We start from the raw sequence: 21,164 nt of genomic DNA, 5'->3' as shown, positions 1-21,164 counted from the left end.
CATTCCATCCCTCAGGCATGCCAACCACACCACTGAACTTGGTGTCATCTGCAAATTTACTGAGAGTGCACTTGTCACTGATGAAGATATTAAACAGTACTGGGTCCCAATATGGACTCCTGAAGGAAACTGCTCTACACTGATCTCCATCTGGACACAGAATCATTTACCACCATCAAGCCAAGTTCTGATCCACTGAAAAATCCATCCATCAAATCCATATCCTAGAAGGCCACTAGGCTGGTCAGGCAAGACTTGCCCTTTGTGAAGCCACGGTGGCTGTCTCAAATCACATCCTTGCCCTCCATGTACAAAAGTCTATTAGGAGGCCAGTAACTAGAAGTTTACTAGTTTTACATTTTTAAAAGATGTTTTTCTTCCAAGTGTTTCTGATACAGTTTTCGGTAAAAAACGAAATTTGCACCAGTGTGCTCTCACATTGCCAATACAGAGCAGTAGCAGAAGGATTCTCTGGCAGCAGTACACCGACCTCTACCACCTTGACCTGTGAATTAGCTTGATGACCATGTAATTGTCCACCTGAATATACCTATTGCCGTATTAAATTGAAAGGCAAATGAGGAAAGCAATGTGGGAGGAGACCAGAGGTGCCCAAGCTTTCCCCACAAAGCTGCACCCACTGAAGCGAGAAGAAGACCACACTGGTTTCCTGGCCTCCCATACTTAGCAGGTGGCAGGGCTGACAGTGGAACTGTTGGCTTTAGCTTTTGAAGTCTACATCAGTCTGAGGCGAACGGGTGTAGGTCCATACCCTTGCGTACTTGCTGTTGAAGATACAGGGCTGAACTGGGCAAATCTCCCCTTGAAAAAGACAGATGCTTGTGTGTTCAGCGTTCAGCTGGGACCTGGCTGTGTTTTGGCATTTCAGGCTGGGGGAACGGTGGCTCTCTTAAAGACACGCAGAAGGCAGAAGCGGAGGGCTGTGCCTGGGAGCGCACGTGGGCACAGGGAGCTGAGCCAGTATCCCCGCTGCGCAGCAGTTGGGCTGCTCAGACCGCCCTAAACACGCCAGACACTCCTCAGAGGTCCCGCACGGGCTGCACCCCATGTGGACCCGTACCAGACCCTGTCGCCAGCCCCAAGGTGCCATCTGAAGGAAATGGGCCAGTACTTTGGGGATCACGACCCTCAGATGCTGCCAGGCTGTCTGATGAGTCTTCCTTGGCATGAGATGGCGGGTTGCCCCTCATGCTGCAGGATTTTGTCAAGGAACTGTGACAAGGGAAGGCTACAGGAGCATCACCTCCTTTTGCTTAGTTAGAAAGCGTCCCTGAAGTGGAGAGAAAGTGGAAAGCCTGAGGAAGGCCTCAGCCTGCACGAGGCGGAACTTGGCAGCTTTGAGAGGGCCTCTGATATGACAGTGCCCTGCAGCAGACTAACAGCCACATCCCTCTGGCCTATTTCTCCATTTAACTCTTTAATAACTATTCAGGTAAGCTGTCCACATGTGTCTGGTGGACAGCACTTGCTCCCACGATCTTCCCATGCACCTGCACTCGATAAATGCAGGTGTATCCTCGTTTTCCCCAGTTGCTCCGAATGCCGAGCTTCAAAAGCTGGAAGGCTCTGGGGTTCCCATTCTGCAACAAAACCGTGGCAAAAAGCAGCGTCACTCCCGGGCTGTAAAGAGTGAGCGCAGGCTGCGCGCATCTTCTCTGCCAGCCCCTCCCCTGCTCCAGGACCAGTTCCCATCCCGGCTGAGGCGGCAGCTCACCCCTCCTTCCCTTCTCCCACCCAGGTGGCAAAGGACCCTAAACACCCGCCACAGGGCGTGTGGAGGGCAGCTGTGGAAAGCTGCGGCTCGCTGGCTGCGGGAAACGGAGCGTGGGAAAAGTCCGGCTGCCAGGGCAAGGTGCTGAGTGCCCTCCCTGCCACCAGCTGCCCAGCGGGTGCAGCCGGGTAGCCCTGGGGACCCACAAAGCTGTGGGGGCAAGGGGGCCCTTGTTCTGCATTTGCTGCCCTGCTGGATGACACTCTGCCCCGCAGTCACATCAGTGTTTCTCTCGGCCAGTGTTGAGCCCCTGCCCCGGCAAGGACCATGCACACTCCTTCTTTAAGTGACTTCCTGGTAAACCAGCGTTTGGGCCCTGGCCTCTTGCCCACACACACTCACTGCACCTGCAGAGGGAAGGTCTGGGTCGGTTCTTTCTGCACGTTGTAGGTGAAGGTCCCCAGCAGAGTTTCCTCTTTGTCTTCCTCAGCCAGTCCCTTGGAGAAAATGCAAGAGGAGCAGCTCAGGCTGAAGACGTCCACGAGGAAAGGCTCATGCCAGATGTGGGCCCGTGATCCCCACTCAGCCCCTTCAGGACCAGCACGGTCGGGTCCCGGATGCGGTGGGGCTGAGTCTCCCCCTTGGCTGTTGCTCAAAGGCCTGGGGGTGCTGGGCCAAAACACTCTGAGCAAGCCTTAGGAGCGGTGACACCCCCCCCGGCGTGCCCCTTGTAATGTCCCCTCAGGGAACAGCAGTGCTTGGGAGCACTCCAGTCTCGGCAGAGGTGCAGAGAGGACCAAGTGCCCCTTACAGCTTTTCCCCGTGGCCCAGTCCCAGCCCCCAGTGCCCGGCAGAGACTTACAGAGACAGTGAAATCTCGGGGGGCACTGCTGACAGTGCCCAGCGGAGAGGCTGCCTTTGAGGTGTGCTGGATGGTGACGGTCGTGGGTTGTATTTGCATGGGCAACCGGATCAGCACCTCGCTCTGAGACCCTTGGAAAGGCCAGCAGTATCCCGGGGATGTATCCGACTGAAAGCAGAGGCCAAGAGCCATGAACGCGAGGCCATGATGGGCCCCGCTGGGCTCCCGCGCAGCCAGAAGCACAGAGACGGCACTGCGCCTGTGGTCTGGGCTTGTGCTCAAAATGAGTGGTGTGCTGGAAAGTGTGCGGAAGTGCCCGGCTCTCTTCCCGGTGTGGGACACAGGAAAAAAGCCAGCCAGTGGGAAACAGCGATGCCCCGCACCGGAGTCAGCGTTTCAGAGAAACCCCTCTCTTTGGCCCACAGCTCTGCAGCCTCCCCCCACTCCCCACTGTGCCATCAGGAGAGGGAAAATCCGAGCTGTGGCAGGGAAGTGGGGTGCCAAAGCGGAAGCTCCTTCAGCCAGCAGTGACCAGGGATGATGGGCAGGAAGCTCAGCTCAGCTCAGCCCCTTTCTGAGGATAACTGCCCTGTTTTTGCGAGCCAAGTCCCATGCGAATCCTCAAGTGTCAGGCACCAGACCAGTGCCGTGGTCTGGAGGAACACCACTGGCCTGAGGGGAGATGCCCCAGGGCTTGTCCCCAACTCTGTAAGGGGCAAGAGAGGCAGTACTGGCGGTTTCTGCTACTCTACCTGCACAAAGGTATCCAGCTCTGGTGGATCCCACAGGAACCAGAACACACTGCTGAAGCCTGTGCAGCTGCTGGACGATCTCTGCAGGTCAATGGCAGCCCCTAAGGGGAGAAGGGAGCAGCCTCAGGCCTGGAGGACCTGCTGGCTGCAGGCTATTTCTGAGGCTGCCTGCCAGCCCTGCACACAGCCTGACACCCTGGCAGGGGATGCAGCAAACAGAAGGAGATCCCCATGCTTGGTGACGACAGCCTTTGTCTCCCAGCCACACAAAGAGAAGGGCTGCGGGTGCTGGAATGCTGCAGGCTCCCATGGGAAGGGCAGCAGACCCAAGGCAAGGCCCCGCTGTGTGGACAGCAAAGGATGACCCGGCCACTGATTTTCATTCCCCAGGAAGGCTTAGGGGAGGAGGAGAGGTCAGAAACGCTGTGTAGGGCACGGCCGGGGCTCCAGCGAGAGCTCTGGCGGCAGGTCTGGTGCGAGCCCAAGGGAGCCGCTCAGCCACAGTCGTGCTCTGGGGCCCTGTGGATTCGTGCCGCCTCCCTCTGCCCCAGAGAGCAGAGTGCGCAGCACAGCCTGCTTTATGGAGCGCTAAGCACGACGAGCCCAGTGCCGTGACAGCCCTACAGCCCTGTCCGTTCGGCTGTACCTGCACTTTTCAGAGCCCAGTCAGACAACTGCGTGGTTGCAGACATTGCGTCTCTCATCTGCTGAACTTCCTGGGAAAGACAGAGAGAAGCAGGGGAAGCAACCACATCAGGCCTGGGCAGGAGGAAGAGCTTTACAGCGGAGAAGCTCAAGCAGCATCCCCTGGCAAGGGATGGATGTGTGGGCTGGGCAGGAAAAGCCCATCAGTTGGCCCAGGAAGCACCCTGTGCAGGGCCCTACTCGACCCAGCCCTCCTTCCCAAAGTGCAGGATCACCTTCCTCGTAGTGCTGATCTCTGCAGCCAGGCGCACCAGCTCATCTCTCAGCTGTTTCATCTCTTGGGATTGTTCCGACCCCACAGTCATCGTGTTCCTGCATTCACCAGGAAGGAGAGCAGATCTTGTCAGAGAGCGGCTCAGCTCTTCTCAGAGCCTCCAAGCTCAGGAGGAGCAGAGACAAAGGTGCTCAAGCCACCTTCTTTCTTTTTTGCGGGCTTGCAAATGCTTCCCTTCCCCTCCCGGTTTAGCAAAAGGCCCAGGCCGGAGCGAAAGGCACGAGCCCTGGGCGCTGCACAAGTGAGCGCCAATAGCACGGGCTCATCTGCCATTACCCCTCTAAACGTGCCGCGCGTCAGGAGAGGAGAGGGCTCTTACCGCAGGGAAAGCAGGTCGGCTGCAGGCTGCCCCAACAGCACCTGAAAGGGAAGGGTTCTCCATTTGAGTCCCAGAGCTGCTGGAGCTTTCCAGAGCTGGCGGCTCTAGGAGGGCAAGGCAGAAGCTGCTGCTGATTCTCTGGGTCACTGCCTAGAAGCGCAGGGACTGGGCGATGGACCCGCCCACCATCAGCAGGGCTCCTCCGTGGGGCTTGCCTGTCCCACAACAACAGTCACCGACCTGCGGCACATCCTGTGTCCACAGCCTCAACATGAGCATCAAGCTCCCGCAGCAAACACCAGCTGGAATGCAGATCACCAAGAGAGTTATTTCATTAGGGTGTCCAACGATCCCTGGAGTCACAGAGTCTCCTCCCACATCAGGGTAGCAAGAGGCTGGCTGAGGACATGGGGGAAAGGGTGCAGAGCTTGCAGCTCCAAGTGGGCACCCTCTCCTTGGTTTCAGGGCACACTTGGCGTCCCACAGCCACAGCCCATTTTCCCTCCCTTCTCTGCATGTAGTGGGCGCCTTGGAAGCTCCCTGAGCTGCAGACATGGGAGGCTGCAAGGGGCCCACCAGCACCTCTCTCTCACGCTGAAGCTCACGCTCTGTGCCTCTGCCGCTCCGCTGGCAGCAGGCAAATGCTCACCTAGAGCGCCTGCGAGCATCAAGATGAGGATCGTGAAGAGCCTCTTCTTTTTCAAGGTGATGATCTCTTTCCTGAATAGAAGAGGGAGTCCTGGTGTTAGCAGTGCTCAAGAGGAGGGCCCTGCACATGGGGGATTTTCTCTTACCAGCTGAGGAGCAGCAATGTGAGAGGAGCCAGGGTCTCCTGGTGGGGACCACTGCCAGCCTCCCCTTGCTCGCCTGGACCCGCTGGCACCCTTTGTCTGTGTGTCCATACTGGACACGTATTGTACTCACACGGCGGAGATCCCGGGGCTGAGGCGTCTCTGGAGGGAGACCACAGCCATCACCAGACTGAGGACCAAGCCTGGGCGAAGAAACCAGAGAGAAGTCTGAGGACTCTTCTTGAGGACACTGGTCTAGCACGTGCCAGATCCCTGCAGGGAGGTGGGCGCTGGTCCTATGGCCTCGCTCCCTGGGGCGGGGGCAGGGGCAGGGCCGTGGTTATGCCCTATCGAGTCGGGCAGCTGCGTGTCAACCTGGCCCAGGGCGGGTGGAGGGCCGGGCAGGGTCCCCTCGCAGGCAGGGCACTGACAGTGGGCCTGGAGAAGGAGGATGGCACGAGTCCTGGGTTACTGCACAGTTTCTAGAGTATCCCAGAAAGACACAGACGTGATGGCCAGCTCTGTCGTTGTCACACAGCCGAGGTGGCCCCAGGCCTCCTTTGGGGCAGGAGGGCGCTGGTTCTGCAGGGCTGTCAGGCCCGGCCGAGCCAGGCAGGCTTGCTGCAAAGATGGGGCGAAAGGCAGCACCGAACTTGCCTTCCTTTACTGCAGCACCGTGGTGCGCAGACCCTCGCCGTCTGGTGCCCGGGCTCCTCCTGCCTCCTCGCCTCACCGGGGCAGCCCGTTGTGCTCCCTGAGGAGCCTTTCTCTTCCCCATCCTGGGGAGAACGGATGCTCTCCAGCAAGCTTCTGTGCCTGTCCGGTCAGAAGTCCTCCTGGAGACAGCTGGGAGAATGCCTGCCACAGGCACAGAGCCACCAGCGCACTGCGAGCTCCTCGCAGGCCCACAGCTAATGGCCCAGAGTGCCCGAGCTCAGAGGGGCTTGGCCCTGCATGGCTGTGACGTCACAGACAGAGCTGCAGGGGCTGGGGGGAGGGCGTCAGGGAGAGACCCCGCAGCCCGCTTGGTGCTGTGTTTGGCACTTGTGACCAGGCAGCGTTGGAAACACAGCAGCGTTTCAGCTGGCGCTGAGCAGCGCTTGCAGAGCGCCGAGGCCTCTCCTGTTTCTCGCTGTGTCCCCAAGCGAGTAGGCCGAGGCTGGGCGAGAGCCTGGGAGGGGACGCAGCTGGGATGGCCAAGCCAAACTGACCAGAGGGGTACTGCGTGCCATGTGACGTCGTGCTCCACAATAAAGCCTGGGCCTTTGGTCTTTCCGAAGTAGCCATTGCATGGGGACTGGCTGGGCATCGCTCTGCTGGGGCCAACTCAGCACTGCCAGCTGAGAGGAAGGAGGGTGTTTGCTGAGAGCTTTATAGTCGCCCAGTAGGCCAGGAAGGTTCCTGTGTGGCGGCACAAGGTGCCCTGGGGGCGCTGAGCGTGCGGTGGGACAGCATGGGGCCACACGGTGCACTGAGCGTTGCCCCCGCCTTCCCCCTGCTTGGGTAGGGCCAGCCCTGCCAGACAGGTGGTCTCATGGGGCAAGTAGGGTGGCTGGCTCTGCGTGACAGGGTGCATGGTCTGCACGGGTTCTTTGGGCCACTCAGCCCCACTGGCGCCACATCATCTTGGGTTTCTTCAGCTTCCAAGGTGGCTCCAGGCACATCGGCTCCTTCTAAGATGAGACAGCCTTCAGGGTCTTGCCATGTCGTAACGAGAGCAAACGCCTCAAAGAGGATAAAGACAGAGCCCTGGTGTGCACTGTCTCCATACCTTGTGAGTGAAGAGAGGGAGAAGCTGCCAATGCAGAGGCCCTGACCAGAAGACAGGCTTTGGAAAGCCTCTTGGCAGATGTCCCTGCCAATGCTCCTTCACCCACCACAGTCCTTCCACCTAGACTTGATGTCCGTTCTTGCCCAGGTGCCTTTGCTGCTCCAGACAGCCTCTCCCAGTGTACTGGTGTGCTGGGTTTCCACGTCCAGGTGATGGCAGCGGGGGCACTGCCGAAGGGCGTCTGTGAAGAGAGGCTGTGGCTGCGTTGTTCCAGACATGGCCAGTCCCAGACGGCTCCGACAGACCCACCAGGGAACTCGGCTGAGCACGTCCTATACCTTCCTGGGGCAAGATGTACCCCGCAGCTGAGTAGTGGGTCCGGTCTTGTTTAACAGGACTCCTACCACACCCGGACTACCATGTCCGGTTCTGGGCTTAGCTGCAGAAGACCGATGTGGAGCTACAGGACAGAGTGCAGTCTGGACTGAAGAAGCCAGTAAGACGGTGAAGAGACTGGCATATGCCTCATGCAAGGAAAGGCTGAGTGAGCTGGGACTGTTCAGCCCGGAGAATAGAAGGTGTAGGGGAATCTTAGTAATGTTTTTAAATAGCAAAAGGGAGGATGCAAAGAGGAGAGAGCCAGGCCCAGTGACTGGACCAGAAGCAATGGGCACAAACTGCAATACTGGAGGTTCCCTCTGAACATCAGGAAGCACTTTTTCACTGTGAGGTTGACTGAGCACTGGCTGAAGCAATTTCTTCTCAGAAATGTGTTGTTATATCTTCCTTAGTTTTCAACTAACAGTGTATGAACTAAGGCCACTATTTCAAAACAGTGTGAAGTTTCATACCCAGTCTTTAGGTCATACAGGTTTCTGAGCTGTTTTGGTAAAGAAGATATATTTATTAGCATACATGGGAATTTCTCTGTCATGAGCTCCCTTGTGTTCCTCCCAGGTCAGTGACAAACGTTTCTTAATTTCTGCATGGCCCCTTTACATCTAACACTCCTCTTCACAGAAGCTGCAGTCGCCCAGTAGGCCAGGAAGGTTCCCGTGTGGCGGCGCTGAGCATCTGGTGGGACAGCATGGGGCCACAGGTTGTAGTAAGCATGGCTTCTGAGTCAGGGGCCATATTTTAAGTCGTCTCAAAGTTTGCTTGCTCCCACCTCCACCGCACGCGCTGACATCACTCTCCAGGAGCCCACCAGTGACAAGCCGTGGAGCCTGCCCAGCCACAAGAACTTTGCCTGGCTACAGGGGCGCTGGGTCTGCAGGTCTCCTGACTGGCCACAGGCAACGAGAGGCTTGCATGGCCAAGGACAAATCACCTGTCCCTGCCAAAGCGTGGGTGGTGCTGCAAATGGAGGATGGATAAGTTAGAAATGCCTCCTCACCGTTTCTGTCCCCTAGTCAAGACCAAGCAGCAATACGAACATGGTGAATACAAATCCCCTCAAGTTATGACCAAGGAGTTTCCATACTCTGCAACTGAAGTAGCCAATCTAAAAAAGGATTTTCGTTGTTCACCAAAAGATTCTGAGACGGAATAAGTTTGGAGGGTGTCATTGTCTGGGGAGGATCAGACATTAGGAAGGGAGCAGGAAGCCGAGGGCTACTGTGGGCCAGGAGTGTTCCCTACCACCAGTGACCACCGTGCGCCCTGGTCCCCAACTCAAAGAGCAGCCCCTTGGGCTGGCGGCCTTAAGCCTTTCTAAAGAGGGGACCCCCTTGCCATTGTGGTGTCAGACAATCAGTTAGTGGAAAATGGACAGAGGGCAGCATGTCAGCAAAGGACATATGACGGGGAGCTTAAATTTAATTCAGAATCCCCAGTGAGGACACTTGTTGACTCTGAGTGAATGAAACCTCTCGTACAGGACCTCCCGGACTCCCTGAAAACTTTTGGCATTCAGCTGCAAGGAAGAATACAGGTGTAGTAATAATTAATTCGATGAATGCAGACGCCGGCATAAGCTCTTTGATCGAACGGGCGGGCCGGGCGAGAGTAAGGAGTCTCATTCAATATGAATTTATCATCCGTACTCTTTAATGAACTCTTAACAACACTGAATATCAATGTCCCCGAGACTACGTTTTTCCAAGCCTTATGTACTCTATACCAAAAGGCCATGCGGCAAGCGCAGGCTACAGTTGGTTACACTTACAGTCACTCATCCCCCCCCACTATGGTGATTAGCTGCAGGGCACTGTTCACAGACTGTTCGTGCGCAGCGGCGACGCCCCTCCTGCAGCCTGGGTCGAGGGCAGAGCAGCTTCTGTTTACTTTCCTTCTGTCTTTGGCGTCTCAGGGAAATCCTTCCGTGTAGCACAGCCTGCACCACAGCCACATCAAGCTCTGGCTTGTTCACAGCACACAGCCAGAAACTCTCCACATACAGGTGATGTCCCAGAGCAAAAGGCAATAATGCTGCCGCATTAGAAGGTAAAGTGACCCCCAATCGCAGATTCCCTGAAAAGAAAGATTGGACATGGGCAGCGGTGGCCCAAGAGTTAATTAATTATGGCTGAAAGAATGGTCCGGTGCCCTCTGTTGGAGGTGACTCTAAAGCTATCAGATGAACAGTTGCGCCCCGCTTCTGAAAAAGCACAACCCCTACAGAATAACAACGGTAGGGGACACCCGAAGCATGAGGATACCCGGGCCCCAAGGGAGAAATGTTATGCCCTCTGGAAGTAGGGTGTTTTAAAGGGGATCCCTCGGGAGGGGATTGACGCGTTACCGACTCTCAACCTGGCAAGCCTGGTGAAAGGCTGGGCCAAAATACTGATGGGCTGGAAAAAAACACAATCCAAGGTGTACCTTAGGAGGGTGAAAGAAAATGGGCGGATAAAAGCTACACCCTTGCATAATCTTGGACCCTCCGCAATGTGGCCGACCCGGTCTCCTGATAATAAAAGGTCTACACAATGGACAAGGGTATTTTGAAACCCATACATCTTTTTGGCATGATGATGGCTTCTATTTGCAGGCCCCGACTGTTATGTAGTCCCCGTGTTTTCTGAAACTTCCTACTTAGCTGTACGTAGACTTTTTACAGTAATGTGCTTTGCACAGTCAGCCTTCTAACAGTGATCCAATTCTGGTGTATAATATCTTGTATAATAGCGGTAGTTATAGCCTTCTTAATATTTTTAGGATGCAAATAAGGATATGAATTATCTTGATGACCATGTAATTGTCCACCTGAATATACCTATTGCTGTATTAAATTGAAAGGCAAATGAGGAAAGCAATGTGGGAGGAGACCAGAGGTGCCCAAGCTTTCCCCACAAAGCTGCACCCACTGAAGCGAGAAGAAGACCACACTGGTTTCCTGGCCTCCCATACTTAGCAGGTGGCAGGGCTGACAGTGGAACTGTTGGCTTTAGCTTTTGAAGTCTACATCAGTCTGAGGCGAACGGGTGTAGGTCCATACCCTTGCGTACTTGCTGTTGAAGATACAGGGCTGAACTGGGCAAATCTCCCCTTGAGAAAGACAGATGCTTGTGTGTTCAGCGTTCAGCTGGGACCTGGCTGTGTTTTGGCATTTCAGGCTGGGGGAACGGTGGCTCTCTTAAAGACACGCAGAAGGCAGAAGCGGAGGGCTGTGCCTGGGAGCGCACGTGGGCACAGGGAGCTGAGCCAGTATCCCCGCTGCGCAGCAGTTGGGCTGCTCAGACCGCCCTAAACACGCCAGACACTCCTCAGAGGTCCCGCACGGGCTGCACCCCATGTGGACCCGTACCAGACCCTGTCGCCAGCCCCAAGGTGCCATCTGAAGGAAATGGGCCAGTACTTTGGGGATCACGACCCTCAGATGCTGCCAGGCTGTCTGATGAGTCTTCCTTGGCATGAGATGGCGGGTTGCCCCTCATGCTGCAGGATTTTGTCAAGGAACTGTGACAAGGGAAGGCTACAGGAGCATCACCTCCTTTTGCTTAGTTAGAAAGCGTCCCTGAAGTGGAGAGAAAGTGGAAAGCCTGAGGAAGGCCTCAGCCTGCACGAGGCGGAACTTGGCAGCTTTGAGAGGGCCTCTGATATGACAGTGCCCTGCAGCAGACTAACAGCCACATCCCTCTGGCCTATTTCTCCATTTAACTCTTTAATAACTATTCAGGTAAGCTGTCCACATGTGTCTGGTGGACAGCACTTGCTCCCACGATCTTCCCATGCACCTGCACTCGATAAATGCAGGTGTATCCTCGTTTTCCCCAGTTGCTCCGAATGCCGAGCTTCAAAAGCTGGAAGGCTCTGGGGTTCCCATTCTGCAACAAAACCGTGGCAAAAAGCAGCGTCACTCCCGGGCTGTAAAGAGTGAGCGCAGGCTGCGCGCATCTTCTCTGCCAGCCCCTCCCCTGCTCCAGGACCAGTTCCCATCCCGGCTGAGGCGGCAGCTCCCCCCTCCTTCCCTTCTCCCACCCAGGTGGCAAAGGACCCCGTGCCCCTGCAGACCAAACACCCGCCACAGGGCGTGTGGAGGGCAGCTGTGGAAAGCTGCGGCTCGCTGGCTGCGGGAAACGGAGCGTGGGGAAAGTCCGGCTGCCAGGGCAAGGTGCTGAGTGCCCTCCCTGCCACCAGCTGCCCAGCGGGTGCAGCCGGGTAGCCCTGGCGACCCACACAGCTGTGGAGGCAAGGGGGCCGTTGTTCTGCATTTGCTGCCCTGCTGGATGACACTCTGCCCCGCAGTCACATCAGTGTTTCTCTCGGCCAGTGTTGAGCCCCTGCCCCGGCAAGGACCATGCACACTCCTTCTTTAAGTGACTTCCTGGTAAACCAGCGTTTGGGCCCTGGCCTCTTGCCCACACACACTCACTGCACCTGCAGAGGGAAGGTCTGGGTCGGTTCTTTCTGCACGTTGTAGGTGAAGGTCCCCAGCAGAGTTTCCTCTTTGTCTTCCTCAGCCAGTCCCTTGGAGAAAATGCAAGAGGAGCAGCTCAGGCTGAAGACGTCCACGAGGAAAGGCTCATGCCAGATGTGGGCCCGTGATCCCCACTCAGCCCCTTCAGGACCAGCACGGTCGGGTCCCGGATGCGGTGGGGCTGAGTCTCCCCCTTGGCTGTTGCTCAAAGGCCTGGGGGTGCTGGGCCAAAACACTCTGAGCAAGCCTTAGGAGCGGTGACACCCCCCCCGGCGTGCCCCTTGTAATGTCCCCTCAGGGAACAGCAGTGCTTGGGAGCACTCCAGTCTCGGCAGAGGTGCAGAGAGGACCAAGTGCCCCTTACAGCTTTTCCCCGTGGCCCAGTCCCAGCCCCCAGTGCCCGGCAGAGACTTACAGAGACAGTGAAATCTCGGGGGGCACTGCTGACAGTGCCCAGCGGAGAGGCTGCCTTTGAGGTGTGCTGGATGGTGACGGTCGTGGGTTGTATTTGCATGGGCAACCGGATCAGCACCTCGCTCTGAGACCCTTGGAAAGGCCAGCAGTATCCCGGGGATGTATCCGACTGAAAGCAGAGGCCAAGAGCCATGAACGCGAGGCCATGATGGGCCCCGCTGGGCTCCCGCGCAGCCAGAAGCACAGAGACGGCACTGCGCCTGTGGTCTGGGCTTGTGCTCAAAATGAGTGGTGTGCTGGAAAGTGTGCGGAAGTGCCCGGCTCTCTTCCCGGTGTGGGACACAGGAAAAAAGCCAGCCAGTGGGAAACAGCGATGCCCCGCACCGGAGTCAGCGTTTCAGAGAAACCCCTCTCTTTGGCCCACAGCTCTGCAGCCTCCCCCCACTCCCCACTGTGCCATCAGGAGAGGGAAAATCCGAGCTGTGGCAGGGAAGTGGGGTGCCAAAGCGGAAGCTCCTTCAGCCAGCAGTGACCAGGGATGATGGGCAGGAAGCTCAGCTCAGCTCAGCCCCTTTCTGAGGATAACTGCCCTGTTTTTGCGAGCCAAGTCCCATGCGAATCCTCAAGTGTCAGGCACCAGACCAGTGCCGTGGTCTGGAGGAACACCACTGGCCTGAGGGGAGATGCCCCAGGGCTTGTCCCCAACTCTGTAAGGGGCAAGAGAGGCAGTACTGGCGGTTTCTGCTACTCTACCTGCACAAAGGTATCCAGCTCTGGTGGATCCCACAGGAACCAGAACACACTGCTGAAGCCTGTGCAGCTGCTGGACGATCTCTGCAGGTCAATGGCAGCCCCTAAGGGGAGAAGGGAGCAGCCTCAGGCCTGGAGGACCTGCTGGCTGCAGGCTATTTCTGAGGCTGCCTGCCAGCCCTGCACACAGCCTGACACCCTGGCAGGGGATGCAGCAAACAGAAGGAGATCCCCATGCTTGGTGACGACAGCCTTTGTCTCCCAGCCACACAAAGAGAAGGGCTGCGGGTGCTGGAATGCTGCAGGCTCCCATGGGAAGGGCAGCAGACCCAAGGCAAGGCCCCGCTGTGTGGACAGCAAAGGATGACCCGGCCACTGATTTTCATTCCCCAGGAAGGCTTAGGGGAGGAGGAGAGGTCAGAAACGCTGTGTAGGGCACGGCCGGGGCTCCAGCGAGAGCTCTGGCGGCAGGTCTGGTGCGAGCCCAAGGGAGCCGCTCAGCCACAGTCGTGCTCTGGGGCCCTGTGGATTCGTGCCGCCTCCCTCTGCCCCAGAGAGCAGAGTGCGCAGCACAGCCTGCTTTATGGAGCGCTAAGCACGACGAGCCCAGTGCCGTGACAGCCCTACAGCCCTGTCCGTTCGGCTGTACCTGCACTTTTCAGAGCCCAGTCAGACAACTGCGTGGTTGCAGACATTGCGTCTCTCATCTGCTGAACTTCCTGGGAAAGACAGAGAGAAGCAGGGGAAGCAACCACATCAGGCCTGGGCAGGAGGAAGAGCTTTACAGCGGAGAAGCTCAAGCAGCATCCCCTGGCAAGGGATGGATGTGTGGGCTGGGCAGGAAAAGCCCATCAGTTGGCCCAGGAAGCACCCTGTGCAGGGCCCTACTCGACCCAGCCCTCCTTCCCAAAGTGCAGGATCACCTTCCTCGTAGTGCTGATCTCTGCAGCCAGGCGCACCAGCTCATCTCTCAGCTGTTTCATCTCTTGGGATTGTTCCGACCCCACAGTCATCGTGTTCCTGCATTCACCAGGAAGGAGAGCAGATCTTGTCAGAGAGCGGCTCAGCTCTTCTCAGAGCCTCCAAGCTCAGGAGGAGCAGAGACAAAGGTGCTCAAGCCACCTTCTTTCTTTTTTGCGGGCTTGCAAATGCTTCCCTTCCCCTCCCGGTTTAGCAAAAGGCCCAGGCCGGAGCGAAAGGCACGAGCCCTGGGCGCTGCACAAGTGAGCGCCAATAGCACGGGCTCATCTGCCATTACCCCTCTAAACGTGCCGCGCGTCAGGAGAGGAGAGGGCTCTTACCGCAGGGAAAGCAGGTCGGCTGCAGGCTGCCCCAACAGCACCTGAAAGGGAAGGGTTCTCCATTTGAGTCCCAGAGCTGCTGGAGCTTTCCAGAGCTGGCGGCTCTAGGAGGGCAAGGCAGAAGCTGCTGCTGATTCTCTGGGTCACTGCCTAGAAGCGCAGGGACTGGGCGATGGACCCGCCCACCATCAGCAGGGCTCCTCCGTGGGGCTTGCCTGTCCCACAACAACAGTCACCGACCTGCGGCACATCCTGTGTCCACAGCCTCAACATGAGCATCAAGCTCCCGCAGCAAACACCAGCTGGAATGCAGATCACCAAGAGAGTTATTTCATTAGGGTGTCCAACGATCCCTGGAGTCACAGAGTCTCCTCCCACATCAGGGTAGCAAGAGGCTGGCTGAGGACATGGGGGAAAGGGTGCAGAGCTTGCAGCTCCAAGTGGGCACCCTCTCCTTGGTTTCAGGGCACACTTGGCGTCCCACAGCCACAGCCCATTTTCCCTCCCTTCTCTGCATGTAGTGGGCGCCTTGGAAGCTCCCTGAGCTGCAGACATGGGAGGCTGCAAGGGGCCCACCAGCACCTCTCTCTCACGCTGAAGCTCACGCTCTGTGCCTCTGCCGCTCCGCTGGCAGCAGGCAAATGCTCACCTAGAGCGCCTGCGAGCATCAAGATGAGGATCGTGAAGAGCCTCTTCTTTTTCAAGGTGATGATCTCTTTCCTGAATAGAAGAGGGAGTCCTGGTGTTAGCAGTGCTCAAGAGGAGGGCCCTGCACATGGGGGATTTTCTCTTACCAGCTGAGGAGCAGCAATGTGAGAGGAGCCAGGGTCTCCTGGTGGGGACCACTGCCAGCCTCCCCTTGCTCGCCTGGACCCGCTGGCACCCTTTGTCTGTGTGTCCATACTGGACACGTATTGTACTCACACGGCGGAGATCCCGGGGCTGAGGCGTCTCTGGAGGGAGACCACAGCCATCACCAGACTGAGGACCAAGCCTGGGCGAAGAAACCAGAGAGAAGTCTGAGGACTCTTCTTGAGGACACTGGTCTAGCACGTGCCAGATCCCTGCAGGGAGGTGGGCGCTGGTCCTATGGCCTCGCTCCCTGGGGCGGGGGCAGGGGCAGGGCCGTGGTTATGCCCTATCGAGTCGGGCAGCTGCGTGTCAACCTGGCCCAGGGCGGGTGGAGGGCCGGGCAGGGTCCCCTCGCAGGCAGGGCACTGACAGTGGGCCTGGAGAAGGAGGATGGCACGAGTCCTGGGTTACTGCACAGTTTCTAGAGTATCCCAGAAAGACACAGACGTGCTGCCCAGCTCTGTCGTTGTCACACAGCCGAGGTGGCCCCAGGCCTCCTTTGGGGCAGGAGGGCGCTGGTTCTGCAGGGCTGTCAGGCCCGGCCGAGCCAGGCAGGCTTGCTGCAAAGATGGGGCGAAAGGCAGCACCGAACTTGCCTTCCTTTACTGCAGCACCGTGGTGCGCAGACCCTCGCCGTCTGGTGCCCGGGCTCCTCCTGCCTCCTCGCCTCACCGGGGCAGCCCGTTGTGCTCCCTGAGGAGCCTTTCTCTTCCCCATCCTGGGGAGAACGGATGCTCTCCAGCAAGCTTCTGTGCCTGTCCGGTCAGAAGTCCTCCTGGAGACAGCTGGGAGAATGCCTGCCACAGGCACAGAGCCACCAGCGCACTGCGAGCTCCTCGCAGGCCCACAGCTAATGGCCCAGAGTGCCCGAGCTCAGAGGGGCTTGGCCCTGCATGGCTGTGACGTCACAGACAGAGCTGCAGGGGCTGGGGGGAGGGCGTCAGGGAGAGACCCCGCAGCCCGCTTGGTGCTGTGTTTGGCACTTGTGACCAGGCAGCGTTGGAAACACAGCAGCGTTTCAGCTGGCGCTGAGCAGCGCTTGCAGAGCGCCGAGGCCTCTCCTGTTTCTCGCTGTGTCCCCAAGCGAGTAGGCCGAGGCTGGGCGAGAGCCTGGGAGGGGACGCAGCTGGGATGGCCAAGCCAAACTGACCAGAGGGGTACTGCGTGCCATGTGACGTCGTGCTCCACAATAAAGCCTGGGCCTTTGGTCTTTCCGAAGTAGCCATTGCATGGGGACTGGCTGGGCATCGCTCTGCTGGGGCCAACTCAGCACTGCCAGCTGAGAGGAAGGAGGGTGTTTGCTGAGAGCTTTATAGTCGCCCAGTAGGCCAGGAAGGTTCCTGTGTGGCGGCACAAGGTGCCCTGGGGGCGCTGAGCGTGCGGTGGGACAGCATGGGGCCACACGGTGCACTGAGCGTTGCCCCCGCCTTCCCCCTGCTTGGGTAGGGCCAGCCCTGCCAGACAGGTGGTCTCATGGGGCAAGTAGGGTGGCTGGCTCTGCGTGACAGGGTGCATGGTCTGCACGGGTTCTTTGGGCCACTCAGCCCCACTGGCGCCACATCATCTTGGGTTTCTTCAGCTTCCAAGGTGGCTCCAGGCACATCGGCTCCTTCTAAGATGAGACAGCCTTCAGGGTCTTGCCATGTCGTAACGAGAGCAAACGCCTCAAAGAGGATAAAGACAGAGCCCTGGTGTGCACTGTCTCCATACCTTGTGAGTGAAGAGAGGGAGAAGCTGCCAATGCAGAGGCCCTGACCAGAAGACAGGCTTTGGAAAGCCTCTTGGCAGATGTCCCTGCCAATGCTCCTTCACCCACCACAGTCCTTCCACCTAGACTTGATGTCCGTTCTTGCCCAGGTGCCTTTGCTGCTCCAGACAGCCTCTCCCAGTGTACTGGTGTGCTGGGTTTCCACGTCCAGGTGATGGCAGCGGGGGCACTGCCGAAGGGCGTCTGTGAAGAGAGGCTGTGGCTGCGTTGTTCCAGACATGGCCAGTCCCAGACGGCTCCGACAGACCCACCAGGGAACTCGGCTGAGCACGTCCTATACCTTCCTGGGGCAAGATGTACCCCGCAGCTGAGTAGTGGGTCCGGTCTTGTTTAACAGGACTCCTACCACACCCGGACTACCATGTCCGGTTCTGGGCTTAGCTGCAGAAGACCGATGTGGAGCTACAGGACAGAGTGCAGTCTGGACTGAAGAAGCCAGTAAGACGGTGAAGAGACTGGCATATGCCTCATGCAAGGAAAGGCTGAGTGAGCTGGGACTGTTCAGCCCGGAGAATAGAAGGTGTAGGGGAATCTTAGTAATGTTTTTAAATAGCAAAAGGGAGGATGCAAAGAGGAGAGAGCCAGGCCCAGTGACTGGACCAGAAGCAATGGGCACAAACTGCAATACTGGAGGTTCCCTCTGAACATCAGGAAGCACTTTTTCACTGTGAGGTTGACTGAGCACTGGCTGAAGCAATTTCTTCTCAGAAATGTGTTGTTATATCTTCCTTAGTTTTCAACTAACAGTGTATGAACTAAGGCCACTATTTCAAAACAGTGTGAAGTTTCATACCCAGTCTTTAGGTCATACAGGTTTCTGAGCTGTTTTGGTAAAGAAGATATATTTATTAGCATACATGGGAATTTCTCTGTCATGAGCTCCCTTGTGTTCCTCCCAGGTCAGTGACAAACGTTTCTTAATTTCTGCATGGCCCCTTTACATCTAACACTCCTCTTCACAGAAGCTGCAGTCGCCCAGTAGGCCAGGAAGGTTCCCGTGTGGCGGCGCTGAGCATCTGGTGGGACAGCATGGGGCCACAGGTTGTAGTAAGCATGGCTTCTGAGTCAGGGGCCATATTTTAAGTCGTCTCAAAGTTTGCTTGCTCCCACCTCCACCGCACGCGCTGACATCACTCTCCAGGAGCCCACCAGTGACAAGCCGTGGAGCCTGCCCAGCCACAAGAACTTTGCCTGGCTACAGGGGCGCTGGGTCTGCAGGTCTCCTGACTGGCCACAGGCAACGAGAGGCTTGCATGGCCAAGGACAAATCACCTGTCCCTGCCAAAGCGTGGGTGGTGCTGCAAATGGAGGATGGATAAGTTAGAAATGCCTCCTCACCGTTTCTGTCCCCTAGTCAAGACCAAGCAGCAATACGAACATGGTGAATACAAATCCCCTCAAGTTATGACCAAGGAGTTTCCATACTCTGCAACTGAAGTAGCCAATCTAAAAAAGGATTTTCGTTGTTCACCAAAAGATTCTGAGACGGAATAAGTTTGGAGGGTGTCATTGTCTGGGGAGGATCAGACATTAGGAAGGGAGCAGGAAGCCGAGGGCTACTGTGGGCCAGGAGTGTTCCCTACCACCAGTGACCACCGTGCGCCCTGGTCCCCAACTCAAAGAGCAGCCCCTTGGGCTGGCGGCCTTAAGCCTTTCTAAAGAGGGGACCCCCTTGCCATTGTGGTGTCAGACAATCAGTTAGTGGAAAATGGACAGAGGGCAGCATGTCAGCAAAGGACATATGACGGGGAGCTTAAATTTAATTCAGAATCCCCAGTGAGGACACTTGTTGACTCTGAGTGAATGAAACCTCTCGTACAGGACCTCCCGGACTCCCTGAAAACTTTTGGCATTCAGCTGCAAGGAAGAATACAGGTGTAGTAATAATTAATTCGATGAATGCAGACGCCGGCATAAGCTCTTTGATCGAACGGGCGGGCCGGGCGAGAGTAAGGAGTCTCATTCAATATGAATTTATCATCCGTACTCTTTAATGAACTCTTAACAACACTGAATATCAATGTCCCCGAGACTACGTTTTTCCAAGCCTTATGTACTCTATACCAAAAGGCCATGCGGCAAGCGCAGGCTACAGTTGGTTACACTTACAGTCACTCATCCCCCCCCACTATGGTGATTAGCTGCAGGGCACTGTTCACAGACTGTTCGTGCGCAGCGGCGACGCCCCTCCTGCAGCCTGGGTCGAGGGCAGAGCAGCTTCTGTTTACTTTCCTTCTGTCTTTGGCGTCTCAGGGAAATCCTTCCGTGTAGCACAGCCTGCACCACAGCCACATCAAGCTCTGGCTTGTTCACAGCACACAGCCAGAAACTCTCCACATACAGGTGATGTCCCAGAGCAAAAGGCAATAATGCTGCCGCATTAGAAGGTAAAGTGACCCCCAATCGCAGATTCCCTGAAAAGAAAGATTGGACATGGGCAGCGGTGGCCCAAGAGTTAATTAATTATGGCTGAAAGAATGGTCCGGTGCCCTCTGTTGGAGGTGACTCTAAAGCTATCAGATGAACAGTTGCGCCCCGCTTCTGAAAAAGCACAACCCCTACAGAATAACAACGGTAGGGGACACCCGAAGCATGAGGATACCCGGGCCCCAAGGGAGAAACGTTATGCCCTCTGGAAGTAGGGTGTTTTAAAGGGGATCCCTTGGGAGGGGATTGACGCGTTACCGACTCTCAACCTGGCAAGCCTGGTGAAAGGCTGGGCCAAAATACTGATGGGCTGGAAAAAAACACAATCCAAGGTGTACCTTAGGAGGGTGAAAGAAAATGGGCGGATAAAAGCTACACCCTTGCATAATCTTGGACCCTCCGCAATGTGGCCGACCCGGTCTCCTGATAATAAAAGGTCTACACAATGGACAAGGGTATTTTGAAACCCATACATCTTTTTGGCATGATGATGGCTTCTATTTGCAGGCCCCGACTGTTATGTAGTCCCCGTGTTTTCTGAAACTTCCTACTTAGCTGTACGTAGACTTTTTACAGTAATGTGCTTTGCACAGTCAGCCTTCTAACAGTGATCCAATTCTGGTGTATAATATCTTGTATAATAGCGGTAGTTATAGCCTTCTTAATATTTTTAGGATGCAAATAAGGATATGAATTATCTTGATGACCATGTAATTGTCCACCTGAATATACCTATTGCTGTATTAAATTGAAAGGCAAATGAGGAAAGCAATGTGGGAGGAGACCAGAGGTGCCCAAGCTTTCCCCACAAAGCTGCACCCACTGAAGCGAGAAGAAGACCACACTGGTTTCCTGGCCTCCCATACTTAGCAGGTGGCAGGGCTGACAGTGGAACTGTTGGCTTTAGCTTTTGAAGTCTACATCAGTCTGAGGCGAACGGGTGTAGGTCCATACCCTTGCGTACTTGCTGTTGAAGATACAGGGCTGAACTGGGCAAATCTCCCCTTGAAAAAGACAGATGCTTGTGTGTTCAGCGTTCAGCTGGGACCTGGCTGTGTTTTGGCATTTCAGGCTGGGGGAACGGTGGCTCTCTTAAAGACACGCAGAAGGCAGAAGCGGAGGGCTGTGCCTGGGAGCGCACGTGGGCACAGGGAGCTGAGCCAGTATCCCCGCTGCGCAGCAGTTGGGCTGCTCAGACCGCCCTAAACACGCCAGACACTCCTCAGAGGTCCCGCACGGGCTGCACCCCATGTGGACCCGTACCAGACCCTGTCGCCAGCCCCAAGGTGCCATCTGAAGGAAATGGGCCAGTACTTTGGGGATCACGACCCTCAGATGCTGCCAGGCTGTCTGATGAGTCTTCCTTGGCATGAGATGGCGGGTTGCCCCTCATGCTGCAGGATTTTGTCAAGGAACTGTGACAAGGGAAGGCTACAGGAGCATCACCTCCTTTTGCTTAGTTAGAAAGCGTCCCTGAAGTGGAGAGAAAGTGGAAAGCCTGAGGAAGGCCTCAGCCTGCACGAGGCGGAACTTGGCAGCTTTGAGAGGGCCTCTGATATGACAGTGCCCTGCAGCAGACTAACAG

At 56.5% G+C, this 21,164-nt stretch overlaps 2 protein-coding genes across 2 annotated transcripts; both read right to left on the bottom strand.

The window, feature by feature from the left end:
* Positions 1-1,403: 1,403 nt before the first annotated feature.
* Positions 1,404-4,341, bottom strand: LOC139826377 (sperm-associated antigen 4 protein-like). Its single transcript, XM_071801901.1, has 6 exons — positions 4,267-4,341; positions 3,993-4,062; positions 3,347-3,447; positions 2,595-2,762; positions 2,140-2,229; positions 1,404-1,601 (listed from the first exon to the last, which is right to left on the bottom strand). Exons 1-6 carry the CDS (start codon positions 4,324-4,326, stop codon positions 1,446-1,448), a joined length of 645 nt encoding a protein of 214 aa, XP_071658002.1. The 5' UTR covers positions 4,327-4,341; the 3' UTR covers positions 1,404-1,445.
* A 6,935-nt stretch (positions 4,342-11,276) lies between these two features.
* On the bottom strand, positions 11,277-14,229 carry LOC139826376 (sperm-associated antigen 4 protein-like). Its single transcript, XM_071801900.1, has 6 exons — positions 14,155-14,229; positions 13,881-13,950; positions 13,235-13,335; positions 12,483-12,650; positions 12,028-12,117; positions 11,277-11,474 (listed from the first exon to the last, which is right to left on the bottom strand). The coding sequence occupies exons 1-6, from the start codon at positions 14,212-14,214 to the stop codon at positions 11,319-11,321; spliced, it is 645 nt and encodes a 214-aa protein (XP_071658001.1). The 5' UTR covers positions 14,215-14,229; the 3' UTR covers positions 11,277-11,318.
* Between the last annotated feature and the right edge of the window lie 6,935 nt (positions 14,230-21,164).

Source organism: Patagioenas fasciata, chromosome Z (genome assembly GCF_037038585.1).
Source record: "Patagioenas fasciata isolate bPatFas1 chromosome Z, bPatFas1.hap1, whole genome shotgun sequence".
Classification (NCBI taxonomy): Eukaryota; Metazoa; Chordata; class Aves; order Columbiformes; family Columbidae; genus Patagioenas; species Patagioenas fasciata.
This window is presented reverse-complemented; position numbering and strand designations above follow the sequence as displayed.